Raw genomic sequence first — 16,414 nt, 5'->3', positions numbered from 1 at the left:
GTTTCTTTACTCTTTTCTTTCTCCCTCCTTTTCCTCCTCTCTTGAGCATGTCTGGGTTTCACTGGTCGCAGTCTGTTTTTAATTTGAAGCTCTGTTTGTTTTTGAACCCACCCTCACCTCCCCACCTCCCCATCTCATCTCCTGCCAACACTCTGACTGACCGAGGAGTGTTGACAGCAGCTGTATCAATTACTCTGATTACTGCTCTCATTATGCTGATGACTGCTGCTTTGAGCAAGAGAGGGAAATCAACTTCAGGGAATACAGAAAACACACAAACTTGTCCACAACATGAAAGAATGAGATTGTCGGTGGTGATAAATTATTGAAAAATAACAGCAGGATGAGTCTACTGTTCTGAGCTAATGCAGCCGCCTCGTTATGTTTTCTGTTTTTCACTTCTCACAATCAATTGTAAGATTAATCCTTACACCTACACATTTGAAGTGAAGACGTCAATTAACCAATCTTCCTTCTTCTCTCCACAGTGAAGCCTTCCAAGCCCAGGTGCTACGCTGAAGGCCAAACAGAGGAAGGCAAAGACGTCGTTCTGAGGTGCATATCCAACAAGGGCACCAACCCGCTGCAGTACAGCTGGGAGAAGACCAGTCCCAACAAGCTGCTTCCTGCCACCGCTGTGTTGGGTAATGCACCCTTTCACAAGCACTCCCAAAGCATTTGGGCCTACATAAGTCTCATCTTTCTGTTTAACACGGTCTCCTCTCTCACTTCAGATCCTGTTGGAGGAACAGTGAACGTGAGGAACGCATCTGCCAGCGCATCTGGTACCTACCGCTGCACCGTCACTAACCGCGTCGGCACTGAGGACTGTATACTGCATCTGGACGTAACGCCTCGTGAGTACCTAAATACCTATAAATGACTGTTTTTGGCCAGGTATATATTCAGACCATTGACTGGATGTAAAGTAGACGTTCAATGGCGTATATGAAGCCAATCAGAACACACAGCGAACTAACCATGGACTGCAAAAATCCGTCAGATCCATAAAATCCACAGCAGAACCGATTCTTGTGTTGACACTCGCTTATGGGAAGTTTGATGTTTGTCATGTTTCCTCATGCTGTTCCTCTTCTACTCTGGTGCACACAGCACAGCAGGATCAACATTTGTCAACAGAGCTGTCAATCATGGTGTTTTATGTGTTTTTATAGCATCAATATACACTAAAACTAAACATCTGCAAAAAATAAACACTCAGACATACAGTAAATAGCCCATTTAGAACAATCACGTCAGAAATCATGTTTGGGGAAAAATGATTTAACATGCATTTAGGTTTTGTAGTTTGATGTCCCATCTGTTAACATGGAGGAGGCGGAGCATACTGCAGCCAAATCAGTCAGGAGACCTCCAAATGTGTACCATGTTATACATTTATTTATACAGTCGATTGTTTAGACCTGTTGCTCTGCTGGATTTGTAATCAATTTAAGAGTAAAGTTATGTTTCCAGTTTACTAACATAATCATATTTATAATAATAAAAAATAGGAAATATTGAGGACAAGACATAGCCATGCTGGAAGCTTGTGAGGCTTTTCAAGCACATGGTGACTAAGTTAACATGCTGATGTTTAGCAGGTTTAATAGATCATTGGAGTAATGTTACAATTCATCCTGAGAGGGATATTAATGTATGTTGTGTTGACTGACCATCACTGTCGTCCATGAAGCCATGCCCGATGCATATCTCCAAATCTCCATATGTGCTAGTCCAGTAGCTGTGCATAACCAAAGGCTAAACAAGCACCATTTTGACCTTCTGAACTTCTATAAGTCGGAGTTGTGATTGTTGGGATCACTAGGTTATTGTTCATTTGTGAAAAAAATCACTTATAAATGCAAAAACATACTTTTCCTGTATATGTGAAGGTGTTAGATCTATCAGTTCCAGCACATGTAGAGCTCAAACTCGGTTATCTTGGATATTTCCTGAACAACAAATGAGCCGAAGTTGTGAAGCTGGAAGCTTCAGTAGCTCGCTGTCACCACGCTGTCATCTTGGAGCGCAGCAGCATGGGGCAGCTGGAGCCGAGTGCTGCAGCATGAAGATGCTTTAATACAAGAACATTGACACTTCAGTGTGTTTTTTAGTAACTTTGGCTACGCCTGTCATTGTTTGGTCTTGTTACTGAGTTTGGATTTAATACACTCAGGACCACTATCTTGTTAGCGTCCCTGTAATCTGCAGAATGTGTCAGAGAAGTGCTCGAGCTTGCCCTGACTCTTTGACACTCCTCTTTGATCCAACTTCTGCTCAAAACTCATAACAAAGGGCCAAACATAGTCCAAAATCCACTTTGTTTCTTTTTGGACCAGTGTATTCAGCAGATAATAAACTGTACATCACAGACAGTTTGTTCTGTTGGTGCATCAAAACCTCAGATAAAGAACTTAAAATGTTAACTTTTTTTATTTTCTCCCTCGCTTTATACTTTACAATGCTCTTTCATTACCCCTTCAGGGAATTATAAATCCAAACCATTTGCATATTTTCTACATTTTCTACAAGTTTAATTAAACAAAACCGATAAATGAGACTCGCAAAAACCAAAAGCAAACAAAACAAACAAAAACCAGGACATTTGGGATTAGGATAGAGGAATGTGAGCATTGCAGAAGATCATCAAAGGATTAAATATGTGTTCAACTTCTCTCAGTGTAATAAACTGACAAACGTACTAGATGGTAATGTTTTCTCATTTGTTGCTTCACAAACAGCCAGATATCAGGGTCCAAGCATCCCCCTTTTCTCCATAAGTCTTTGTAATGTATCCACACTAACATTTACCAAATCTGTCCCTCCCTGTTCTATCCAGCTCCCAACATTCCCGGCATCATCGCAGGAGCCATAATTATAGTTCTCCTGATCCTCCTCATTATTGCTATCATCCTCTTCTGCTGCTGCCGCGCCCGTCACAGGAAGAAGTATGAGAAGGAGATCTGCAATGAGATCAGGTACGCTCTCTAAAAACATCAATGAGACTCTGCTCACAGATAAAGAAAAGCTTTCTTTGATGGAGGAATATTTAGACTCTTCGCTCCGTGGTGAGAAATGTGTCTCAGGTTTTTAAAACTGGATTGTATGTGACAATAAAAAATTCTTAGACTGTTGAGCAATAAATACTCTAAAGCTGCACACGTAGAATAGCCTGTGGTCATCTCAGACACACACACGTATGCACACACAAAAACACATCTCCAAAAGCTTCAACAGCCGTGAAAATGTTTTTTTCTCCATCAGCGTTTCTCTTTTTCCACCGCTCCTCAAATAAACAGCTGTGGTAATCAGTTTGAAAGCTTTGTTTGCTCTGTGGATCCCGACATGTCTGCTTGCTGGCTGCCCCCCCATCCCACCTCCACCACCACCTAACCCCCCAGCACTCCATCCGGCCCGCGAGCTCTGTACAACCAGCGGGCTTACTATCACTCTGCTGCGGGCTGAATCTGTCTGACACCACAATGTGACACTGCTCTCGCTGTAGGACAAAGAGGATTAGACCACTGGTGCTGTCTCGTACACACAGACACACTCATTCTGTGAAACACAAAAAAAAAAGAACACGACGAAGCTGTGGACTAAACAAGCCGCTGGCCCCTCAGGCTCTCTTTGATTGAGCATTTAACTGGATTATTGCTGCTTATTAGTTGATAATGTGGTGGCAGAGGGAGAGGAGGGCATAACTGTGTTTGGTTGCAATTGCTACAGGCTATTACACAGTCTGTGTGGTGCAGCCCCGTCCAATCAAACGGGCCGATTCCAATTATCTATGCCTCTTTATTGAGTCCAATCATGTTTCGCTCTTGAAATTACTCTTGCAGACTCCTTCAGTATTCATTGTTTTCCTCAGTGTGCAGCAAGTGCTCTACACTGCAGTCTTTTCTACCAGAGTGTCATCCAACTTTATCATGGTTTAAAGCACCTGAGAAAGTCTCTGTCCACGTTTATTTCCCCAAAATGTCCAGTGCCTAATATTATAACTGACTCGCTTGAAAAACCCCAACGCCAGCTGATTCCCCTGGTTAATATCCTGCCTAAACACAGAAACATGATTTATTATTTCACATGATTTTCATATGATACTGGTGTTTTGTGAGTCATTCTTGTAAAATCATCTCGTTAACTTCTGCTACAGCGGCAACATTTCATAGGTGCCCTCGCACACGTCTGTGTCATAGTTGAAAGGCAGCGGCCGCTAACACTGTACAGTCCTAGTGAGCCCGCTCGTGAAAATGAGAGCACTCTGTCATGGATTGTAGCGAGTGTTCTGTTAGTATTTATCTGCTGATCAATGCTAACATAAAAAGATGTAGTGTAGAATAGATACGTTTTTATCAGGTATTATTGTCTTCATATTGTTTTCTAACAAGTACTTTGACTGTTGTATGGTAAAGTTCCTGGGCCAGTGGTTTTAGTGACGGGATTATTGTTTGTGAACTTCTTTAGTAATCCAGGTGTTGGCTGATGGTTATTAGGAAGAAAACAGGTTTAAGAAACTCTTGAATTGGCTTCCCTTTTTACCACGAGGTTACATCCTTCCTCTTTTGTTCAGTCCTTGTTGAGGTAAGCTCATGAAAGTGAGTGAAGTCTTTGTCTAAATATTCCTCTTTTTCTGTTTCCCCACAGAGAGGACGTCCCTCCTCCAAAGAGTCGTGTTTCCACGGCACGCAGCTTCACCGTCGGCAGCCAGCGCTCCTCCCTGGGCTCCATGTCACCTTCCAACCTGCACGAGTACGCCCTGAAGCCCCAGTACGACAAGATCCCCTCATCGGAGGAGTACGAGAGGCCTCCGAGCCACGTACCTCTGCCCCCGCCCACTGCACCCAAGATGGCAGGCCCCAACCTCAGCCGCATGGGGGGCATCCCCGTCATGATCCCGGCGCAGAACAGGGACGGCTCCATCGTCTAGCCGGAGGGGAGCGTGATACGAGGGGAGGGATGGGAGGAAAGGAGTGGGACTTAAACAAATGAAGATGGGCTGCCTCGGCTGACTTTTAGCTCTTCATTATTTACACAATGGGAGTTTTGTCCTCTTATGAAGACCGGCTCTGCTGTGGTGCTGAGAAGAGATGAGATGAGTTTTACTGGAATCACAACAGAGCACATTAACTTTTTATCAAATACAAATACGAAGAAAAAAAAAAGAACTTTTATGAATTTTACTTCATGGACTTTGTCACAGAAAAATGAGTTAGTGTGGATATAAAGCAGAATGGTCAATATACAAATTATATTGTACATAGATGAATGCATGTTTTTCTGTTTTCATATAGATGGCCCTTGCTGTAGAGAAACTGTATGTTTAAAACTGATCCAGGACTCTTATTGGCCAGCTGTGCAGCCGTATGCATGCATGTTTGTATAGTCCTGCAGATGTATGTGTGTGCGTGGATTTAAGTGTGTGTGTGAGCGGGAGATGGGAACTGTAGCTCATTGTCGTCTTTTAATGCCTACATAACAATATGATCATTTTCAGGCCTGACACTCTCGACTTGTTTCAGACAGATTTTTAATTCTACAAATTGAACCTAAAATGATTCCTTACTTTTTAGATTAGACTTTGACCGAGTTCAAGAATTTAGGTCAGCCGTTTTCTGTCGAGCTGTTCACTCTTTGAATCGTCCAGTCCGGCTGCAGTTTGGGGTTGGAGCCGTCAGGATTGGCTGGTGATTAGGGGGAGGTTCAAGCCGCCTTATCTTGTGATTGGGTGGATTACTGCTTCTTGACTGCGCTTAAAAAACAATAAAAGACCCACGTCCCCCCCCCCCCCCCCCCCCCCCCCTGCAGATCTCAGAGGAGGTAGTGTACTTGGAACTAAGGGGGGCAGCTGGACAGCAAGGTTCACCGAGCAATCTGCTTTGATTAAGTTTGACTGTGAACAGACCCCCCGACCCCCGTGACCAGCAGAACATGCTGCTCTACCACACGCCATGTTAGGGGAAAAAAACAGCAAGTCTTAATCATCATCTGAAGTATCAGTCCCCCCCCTCAGATCTGCATCGTGTGTAATCCCCCTTATTTGCATTACAAGGAGCCAATATCATGATTAACCTTCTCTCTCTGTGGTCAAAAGGAAACCTCGCACGGCTCTCGGAGTGTTAATTGGACTTTTTAATGAAGGATGTCGAGCCTGCGTTCATGAAGGAAGAGCCCACAAAGAGGAAGGAATGTGAAACGCCTTAAAGAGCGGCATGACACGGCTCTGAAGCTGCTTTAAAACCACTGTGGACGACTTCTCCTAGTTCTGAATAATATTAGAGACTTTTTAATGCCATATATTCCTTTAACTATCAATACCTGGATTTGTACAACTGGGCAATACCAAGTACCAATCTGATACCTGTGAATAATAAATAGATGAATACGACTCAGCATTTTTAAAACATGAAGAAATGCATGCAGATAATGACTGCTCAACAACTTTATTTGAATTCATGTTCATCCGTATAAGGACGAGTATGAAGCGAGTAACCCAAGACAAACACTTCACATTTAACACCCTGGATTGGACCCCTAACTGAGTGTTTAAATACTTTAAAGTTTTTTAAATTAGCTTGACAGCGTAGACTGAAAAATGAACTGAGAAATACAAATTCTATTAGTAGAGGATTTTTCTGACTTCTCATTTGAAACTGATTTTTTTAGTGTTTGAACTCATTTTAAGTTCATTTTCTTTTTTTAACGTAGTAAATAATCAACGCGGGATGACTCATTAGATCTAAGATGACTCATAACGTAACTCGTCTAAAAACAACCTGAGCGAATGTAAGCAGCAGCAAAGAGAGCATTCGGTCAGCCAGAGCACGGGAGGAGGAACACTCCTATTTCACCTTTTACCATTCAGAGAAACTGACTTTACAGAAGATCCTCCACGAGCGTCGTAATGTTGTCCAAATGATAACATTCAATCAGTTCATCTTCAATTTGCTCGATAGATTGAATCTCACTGAAGGATTTGATAGTGACATTGCAACCCTTCCTGTTTTTGGAGGGTGGAGGCAGCAGCATTTCTCCTACAGCTACTTGATATTTTTCAGGGCTAATTCTGGTACTGGATCGATTTATGGTCTTGCATATTGCTCGTACAGAAATCCTTGTTTTAGACCAATGTATTGGTGGGATTTCTGATAACGTAGTGGACCTGGAACAACTCTTGAAAATCTGTTTGTTCAGTCTGTCCGTGTTCATTGCTTTTAGACACTTCTTCCACTGTGCGGGTTATTTACCTCTCAAATTATCCCCCATCATTCATTGTTTGCTTTCATAGTTAGAAGCCCAACATCTTATCTTGTCTGCAGCAAAATCGCTATGAGTACTCTTGAGTGCAAAGTTTGTTTTCTCTGACGCCTTATTCTACTCCTTATTTGAGCCTTATACATACCTCCCCCTCAGTGCACCTCTGTACAGCCCCTCTCAGCTGGACTCGTACTAGCTTCTATTGTGCCTTGTTGCCCCGGATGAGTCGTATCATAGCAACCAACAGATGTGCGCTGGAGCTATGTGTAGTAGCATCATCCTGAGCGGCCGTCTCAGCCACTAGAACAATATATTTATCAGCACACAGCGGGAGTATCAATCGTTTTCTGTTGGACTTCACATACACACACACACACACACCTCAAACACTTCTCATAGCTTAAAAAAAACCTCTATCACTGTCTTAAAGCTTTTGTTTTTATATTTCAAAACATGACTTCATGCTTTGTTTTTTTTAAACTTTATTTAAAATGAAATAAATTGGTGTTTTTTTTTGTTTTTTTAAAGGTTCTGACTGTTTGTATAGATAACCTGTCAAAGTAACCCTATCTAATCACTACACAGTGGAATGACATAAGATGAAGATGTTTGTATGTAAATGTGATGCTCTGCCGTGCTGTGCTTGGCAAATTATGTCTTTTAGACGAGGAGGGGCAGAGTGTGTGTCTCTTGTGTGTGAGTGTGACTTGTACTGTAGGATGTGAGAGGAGGTGACAGTCGTAGAAACATCTCTGCCTCTGAGCGTTGTGGTAGAATGGATTCTGCACCTGTTTTCTAATGCCAAGGAAACTAAGAGCCAGGCAGAGGAATTACACCTGTCACTTCCTCCTCCTGTGTGTGAGCGAGTGTGTGTGTGAGAGAGCGAGAGAAGGGAGTGTGTGTTCAGGACGGGCCCCTGTAGGATTCTAGTTAGACTCTCACCTGCTGACAAACTGTACAGAGCTGTGAGGGCGACGGCGTCCCTCTGTGTGCTCACATTAACTACTAACAATATTAACTGTAGCTTTGAAATCAGCGTACTAATACTCTATGAAGATCTCCTTCGAGGTTTCACACTGTGTGGAAACCGTTTTTTCTTTTTCTTTGTGTGTATTTTTGTGCTGTATTTTTGAATAATAAAAGTCCATGAAATGTAAAAAAAAAAAAAAAACACAGCAGCTAGGTTTGTTTATTTCTTTGTTTACAGTGTGGTGTTCGCAGCTGTGGACCCGAGAACGAATAAAACTCAATTTCCCTTTCTCACCAGCACTGCTCGCTCCCCAGGGACTCGGCCTCCTGCAGCTTTTTGACTGTGATTAATTTTAATCAGGCGGGAAATTCCTTCCCTAACACCAGGTGAGGTGACTTTCTAACCACCTAATGACTGTAATTAATCAATGGCAAAACGGCCGCCTGCCGCATCCACTGCCCGTCGCTCAGCAGCAGTATAAACATGCTTGTGACCTGGCTCGCCTGGAAGAACTGTTGGGCCTCTTGCTTTCATCCCCTGCTGCACTTTTTATAATTATAGTGGCTACAGACTTAATTTAGACGGCTAATTTTAACATCCAAGCTACTTAGTGCCACGAAAAGGCAGCAAATAAATAAAATATAAATCTATACAGAGTAGTTTAAAAAGAATTGAATGAAAATATTTATGAAAGAACGTACATTCAAGTAAAGTCAGGAAAGGCTCTCCATACGTTTTAGAGAAGGTACCTATAACATAATCCACGCATGCATCACTTCCATTTTGGACTCCTTCAACAGTCTCATCTAAGGTTCATCGTCCAAAACACTCCAGAAACTACTCCCCATCCCCCAGTGCATCCACTTCCAACTCGTCATCATCACCTGGAAAGCCCCCCCCCCCCCCCCCCCACCTGTCTGAGCTCATCCACTCAGGTCTGCTGACGCAAACCTCCTGTCCCCCTTCCCCCTGCAGGACAAACCACAGTTCCTTTGGGGGAACAGGTCCTTCTCCATTGCTTCTCCCACCCTCTGTAAGTCACTCCCAAAAACCATCAGAGACCCCCCTCCTCACTCCACCTTCAAGAAATCCCTAAAAACTCACTCCTTCAACATCGCCTACAACCACTAACAACCTCTGTCCTCATCCTCCTTCTCTTACATTACTTCTTCTTTGTCTTTATTTAGAGATAGGACAGTGGCTAGAGTCAGAAATCAGTGACCGAGAGAGAGAGAGGGTAATGACATGTGGGAGAGGAGCCACAGGTCGGATTCAAACCCGGGTCCCCATCTTGTAGGACTACAGCCTCTGCACCAGCTATAAGGCTACTGGCGCCCCTGACTCCATATTAATATTACATCTTCTTTCTCTAAAAACATAAGTCTGGAAATATTCTTTTCTTTAATGTGGCCCTATGACACGTGGTCATAAAAAGTAGTCACAGTATAAAAGTGCAAGAAGCTCTCTCAAGCACATTTCTGTGCAACAATATACTTTAAATAATGTACATGAACTCATGTGTAAATCAGTTAAACTGGGAAAGTCGCCACAATGAATCTGCTCTGACGTCGTTGGCCATTTTGTCGGGTTTTCTTCTCTCCATGGCTCTGAAAGCTCTCCTCTCTCATTCATTTGACGCCTCTGCTCAGTTGTTACGTTTTCCCTTTATGGTCCATTTTGTCTTGATGGTCATTTCACAGTTTTTATCACATTATGACTTTGTGTGATATGCAGGAATCATCTTTTAGAACGGTTTGATCCATTCAGGTTGATGTTGGGAAGCTGCAGTGATGCAAAATAAATGAAACATTTTTTAGCATGTTTTCAACATGTTTGCACACGCTCTGTGGTGTGCTGCTTAAAGCTGAACGGATGTCAAAACCAGATGCTGAGGTTATTTACAAGACTGTTTGTTTATCTTGGCGTCATGGCTGTTCCTTTCAGCATCTGCTTTGCTTTTATTCAATTACACCCTACCCCCCTGTAGCTAATGTGTTGTGTAATTACTTTCATTGCAAGCCAGCGCTAATCAAAGATGTACAAAATTAGCTCTCTAATTAACATGCTGAATGATGGGAAATGCCTTGTAGATGAGTGAGGGACAAGTTGTGCACATGTTGTAACATCTCTCTGCCGTGTCGCCCTCGTCACATTTTTTATACACTCAACAAAACGCTGGTGATCTGACATGCCGTTAGATCGATTGCTGATTATCAGCCAATAGCTGGGCTGTGTGCAGGCTGCTGACAGGTAGTCAATAAAAAGACTAAAGCACTTAGTAGCGGTGTTAAGCGGACGTCCATTGCTATAATTGGATGTCAGTAATAGATAGGGCCCTGGAGCATTGATCTGTGGCTCGTCGAAGTCACTCACGGAGCCTAATGGCTCCCCGGCAGTTCCTGCACGTCAGGCCCTCCTCTTCCATGCCGGGGTTTATTCAGCTGCGGCCATATCTGCACAATCACAGCCGTCCTACAAATGGATGTGTCGGGATGTAATGGCACTTTTATGGCCATGCATTCAAAAACATTCATTAAAAGGACATTAGTGATGTGTGCTGCAGATTAGATTTATGGACTAAACGCTGTTCTCTCATTGAATTAATGTACAATAAGTCATACATCATCCCTCAGTGTCTCTCTGTGCAATATCCATTTGTGACATTTTTTTTTTTAACCTCTAACATAGCTGAGGAGAAAGAGTCGAGTTCTGTTAAGCACCTGGGGATTTGTGCCTTCCTCCCACCTCCCCCCCTCCCCCCCTTCTCCCTTCCTACCTCCTCGCTGGGTGAGGTATTAATTGTTTGCACAGATCAAGGAGACTGGTATAGCAAAAAAAAATCTCATTGGTTCCTCGGCAGGGTTTCCTTGGCAACCTTATCTGGTTGTACACAGTCTAAGCCGGCTGCTGGCGGGATGATTTATCTTGTAAAGCGTGATTCGCTCCCTGCTAACAAAAGAGGCCTCTAAAAGCTCGGGTCTCCTACGCCGTGACGTCTGCTGTCACAAGCGTTAAGCCCTCTGCTGTTTTTAGACAGTCAGGTTGGGAGAGGGTTGCAGGGGGACTTCTGGGTAGGATGGAGGAGTATGCATATGCATGAAGCACGAGCTGCATCAGCTCCATTGGCACAGCAGTGCATTAACATTTTGGCTCGTCGCTCCCAGCACTTTGGATGTAAAATGACACAGATTATGATGTGAACGTACAGGCGGCTTTTATGGCCTCGTCGGATGAATGAATGAGGAGCTACTTTTTTGGATTTGGTCCCTGTTGTTTCCTGTCGCAGCTGTATTTAGATGTTGAACACAGATGATATTTTAAGTGCAGAATCTTGGTTCTACTTTGCAGAGAAACTCACAGACACTGAAGTCCTACCTCTTAAGTGTTAAATTCTCTTTTCCTTTCTATTCAAGTTACTTTTAGGGGCACAAAGGTTCTCCTCTGTAACCTTATCACTACGTATTTTGTTGTCTAATGGGCATGATGGGAAGCAGAGGAGCTTTCAGTTGAAACCCGGCCGCCTGCTTCTAGAACCACCAACAATTAATTTTGGGGGAGTCTCATGAGAAATGGGGGGATGTGCAAAGCAACCACCAGTGATGTAGTGGTGCCTGAATAAGTGGGTTTACTCTTAATTGTTTGTTTTAAGTGGCCCAGAGTATTAACGTCCTCTGTTATAAAAGGTGACAGACCTCAGTAGTGAGGGTCACCCCTTCACCATCCTAGGAAAAAAAAAATGCAGAATACTACTAACTTTTGTCGATTAATCAATGGTGTGAATCAGAGGAGATTTAGAAGTGGGTACCGTATAGAGACTGAAAAATAAGTGGGTATACTCTAACCCTAACCCTGTACTACACCACTGCTAACCACCAGCATCCTAAAACTTTTATTATTTAAAGCCAAAGTTCCAGCGCCTTCAGTATCACACCCGTGGGAAGGTACGCAAGCACCAGTAGTTATTTAAACAACCAAACCAGTCCGTCTGAGACTGGCCGTAAATCAGAGCTGACAGTCTGAACTTTATATGCACAGTCATTGTGCCATGTCAAATGAGAAGCAATCGGAAAAGGAGGCACAGCATCAATGTGTCAGCATGGAAACACTCACTGCACTCAACCGTACATCACCTTGAACAACCCGTATGTTGTGGCTGCAGACGGTGGAGGTTACTCTGCGGAGAGGGAGTTCAGTCCAAACCTCGGTCCAATCATCCCACTGTCTGCTCTGCCTGCAGACTGCCCAGGTTTCTCACGGGGCTCACCCAGCTGCTGTGTACTCATTTGTCAGCCTTCCTCTTCTCCCAGTCTAGGAGGAGGAGAGCACTGGTGCACCATCCAATATCCCCCTCTCCTACCTCCCGCCTTTGGTCGATATGGAGTCATCTGTTGAGGGCCGACCTCTACGCTTGCTGCATCTTAGCATACTATTGGGTCACCGTTTCGACCTCGCTCCACTCACATTTCGATGACTAATATGTGACTTTTGATGGATGACCTTCCCCTTCTTGCTCCGGGGAGAGGAGCGGAGCAGCAGAGGATGCATGCTGAGTCCAAGAACATCGTGTTCACGTTTCATTATCTCCAGATTCCCGTCGCTCTCTGGGGAAATGTTGTCTGCTGAGCTTCATGGATCAGTGAGGTGGCACTCATCAACATGTGACATTTCATTCGCTGTCAGGAACATCGCATGTGGCATGAGGGAAGGAATGAGCTGCACTTAGTCCTTCGCTCAGGAGACGCCCCATGTTTGGGCAAATTATCGCCACCAGAGGTTCACCTTCATCTGCTTCCACAAGAGACCGGAGAAACCAGAAGGCTCACATCCAGCTACATGGGCTTAGAGCATAGACGGCTTATACTAAGTCTTGTAGAATTAAGGGTTTCAACAGTGAAGCCAATGTGGAGTTGCCTTACGCATGCATTGTTTCAAATCTTGCGACTCAGTCAAGTCAACATGTAATGACCCACCTTCTCTGTTGAGTTATTATCTCCATGAACACTTCCTTAATGATGAGTTCATGCTGTTCTTCAAAACAGCATGATGCTCTTAATGATGGTCCCAGTGATAGTAGTATAATAGAGGATATACAGCATTTTTGTCATAACCACATTTGTCATTTGGAGCATGTTTGGATGGAAGGGTGCGATGGAGACAAGCAAGGGGGTGGCAACCTCAATTTTTATCACAACTACAAAAAGTCTTCTTGGTAACCTGTTGGTACAATAACCCTGACAGGTTGCCATATTGACTTTATATTTGCACCATTATATTTGCATTTAAAAATCCATAAACGGCACCAGTAGCACAAAACCAATCAAGGAAGTGACCAGCTGATGGATTATGAATTAATATTCACATTTCTTATTAGCGCCGTCCTTCAAATGGTAGTCTAATGACCCCCATGCAAAAATGACAGATAGAGAAGTTGTATTCTTCACTTTGAAGTTGGATGGTATGTGTATAAAACATGGACATAATCATAGTGACGTCACCCTTTGTGTTCTGAAGCGGCGTATTGAAGCCAAACGATGGAGGTCGTCAAATTGGAAATTCTGATTCCAACTCATTTCTGGCAAATCTAGAAGCAGGCAAAGAGGAGGTGGTGTTGAAGTGGCAAGAAGTTCATGTTAGTTGCTGAAACATTTCTTCCTAGCTCGTCTAGCTTGTCATCTAGCTTCAGTGGAGCTTAGCCCCCTAGCAAAGGCCTGTCAGTCAAATCAGCCAAACCTCTTAAAATACCTAATAATGCCTAACCCTTTGCATTTTAGTCTTACAGATGAGTTATTAATAAAATCACCCCTGTGTTGTTTTTACCAATAAAGATATAGAGACCCAGAAAAATGTTGTACCAGGATGTAAACATGTTTATTTCTGTTGTTAAAATGCTCAAGCGGGCACTCGAGGAACTGCAGTTTTTTGCAAAGCTGAATCAAAGCCAGACCACTACTGGGATTGTCTTCTTTTTGGAGCTAGCCTTGTGGACGATCAAGGTACTGCAGTCTGTTGCACTTCTTTGCCCAAGAAGCTGCCCCTTGATTTCCACCTTCAAGTCAACAAACAGTCATTCCTGGCCACAAAAAGCAAGGTGGCAACTGCAAAAATGCCAAACTTGAGGCTCAAAACCAGAGTCTACAAACGACTGAGAGATGTTATAGTGTCTATTTTGTCTTCTGACTTTGTTCCTGGTTTAATTTCCCCTCTCAGTGTTGTGCTTTTGTTGCTTCCTTTAATCTTTGTGCTCTTTTATCTCTGTGTTATCACCCTGTAGTCGAGCTGAGAGATTGGATCAAGGGGAGCACTGTGGTTCACACCTCACAGTCCAAGATGGAGGTTACCCACAGCACAGCACTCAGTCGTTTACAATGTGATTTGTACTTTTAATCTGCACCCTGGCTGGACTCTATTATAGGTGATCAACCTCCAATGCCATGTCATCACGAGGCCGGCAATAAAACGCAGCCTTGGTGAGGAAACGCGGCTCAGTTTCCCTTTTTTCCTTCCTCTGATGATTGGGGTCATCTCTATTATTGCCTCAGTCATGTCAGTGATGTATCATGTGTGTGTCTCCACATGTATGTGTTCTTATGAGAGCCGCCCCGGTGTGTCCATGTGCAGTCTTATCACCATGAGTGGCCACAGCGAGGTCAAAGATCAGGGTGCTGATTTAACAGGATGGGGTAATCCCTTTTCCCTCCACACAGGCAGCGTAGCCACACCCCCACCTACACCACCCAGCTCAGGCTATTTCCAGCGAAGCAATTAGACGATGTCTTTTCTCCATGCTGGACACGTAGCTCGACCACCTTCACAGTCTGAATCCTCCCCTCCATGCTGCAGTCCGGCCGGCACAGGTGCTCAACGAGACTGAGGCTCTGGACTGGTTTGTTGGGAAGGATTCAGTGGGATTACTGGGAGAGAGTTAGGATGTAGATTTACCGAAGAGAGATTAAAAAAAGCAGAAAGAAAAGAAGATCATTGACCAGTGTCCACAGACTGTATGAAGGATGCTTCTTGTTTTCATTGTCGTCCTTCCACGTGTGTCTAAAAACACACACACACACACACACACACACACACACACACACACACACACACATTGACCGATTTGTCACTGTTTGTTCTGTGCTCCCTCAAAAGCCACGCCCCTTGTTTGCCAACAACAAACTCACAGTATAAACTCCGTCATCGGTGACGCACTTTGAGTGTGGGCTAGTGCACACAAGAGGTAGAGAACGAGCAGGGAGACAGGGAGGCGTGTGATTGGTTCATCAGATTGGTACCTCGTGGCAGACATTGGTCAAAGTTTTTACAGACTTACAACTGATGATACAGATGACAGATTCTCTTCATTCCCTTTTCAGAGAACATGAGTTATTAATTTCTGTCAGGACCTAAAGACAACTTCAACCAAAATATAAAAAAAATGAATCTGGAGGAAATGACAAACCCTGCCTTGAATATATCTAAAAGATGTTACATCCTTGTGCTTTTTAACTTGGAAAAAAAAAACAACCACACAAAATTGGATGTCCTGGTTCTGGCCGCCCATCAGTCTACATGGTTGAGTTGTAGAGGTCAGAAGGCGCCATGTGGAAGGGTAGGTAGTATCAACACTGTCACTACCAGGCTAACTTGCATAAATGGAGGTTGGGCCTGTTCAAGGTTGCATGACTGTTTTGGTTGCGGTGGCAACTAAGGGCCATAAGGTAGGTAACGTCACTCATCAGTAGGGCATAAGGGCATAACTGGGATGAGGGGTCTCTCCACTGAGCGCTCATCCTTTCATTAGGACACATGTAGTGTTTATTTAAAAAAATCTAAGCAGGGGCACTGGTGGCGCAGTGGTAATGGAGGCTGTAGTCTTCCAAGCGGGCGGCCAGGGTTCGAATCCTTTCCCGCATGTCATTCCCTACTCTCTCTCTCTCCCTGATTTCTGACTCTATCCACTGTCCTATCTCTCCATTAAAGGCACAAAAATAAAATCTAAGAAAAAGAAGAAAAAACTAAGCAGACATTTAAATCGTTTTCAGGGAAAGCATATGTGTGTTATTAATAACATTTGTATCAATGTCTCATTTTGCGACCCTCTTCCAGCACTAGTATGTTCGACTCTCATGGATGATAAATTGCTGCACTTAAAGAAATGGCCGTTATTAATGCTATTAGCTACATCTGTGCTTT

At 43.6% G+C, this 16,414-nt stretch overlaps 1 protein-coding gene across 1 annotated transcript in view; it reads left to right on the top strand.

The window, feature by feature from the left end:
* Positions 1 to 7,923, top strand: part of cxadr (CXADR Ig-like cell adhesion molecule) — a 50,794-nt gene extending 42,871 nt beyond the window's left edge. The window contains exons 4-7 of the mRNA XM_061055932.1: positions 489 to 644; positions 735 to 857; positions 2,843 to 2,981; positions 4,651 to 7,923. Of these exons, the coding sequence (XP_060911915.1) occupies positions 489 to 644; positions 735 to 857; positions 2,843 to 2,981; positions 4,651 to 4,933 (701 nt within the window). The 3' untranslated portion in view covers positions 4,934 to 7,923. The remainder of the gene's footprint in view (positions 1 to 488; positions 645 to 734; positions 858 to 2,842; positions 2,982 to 4,650) is intronic.
* Positions 7,924 to 16,414: the final 8,491 nt, after the last annotated feature.

The sequence above is a fragment of the Labrus mixtus genome, chromosome 14, assembly GCF_963584025.1.
Source record: "Labrus mixtus chromosome 14, fLabMix1.1, whole genome shotgun sequence".
NCBI classification, from domain to species: domain Eukaryota; kingdom Metazoa; phylum Chordata; class Actinopteri; order Labriformes; family Labridae; genus Labrus; species Labrus mixtus.
Note: the sequence above shows the minus strand (reverse complement) of the source record. Positions and strands in the feature narration are given on the sequence as shown.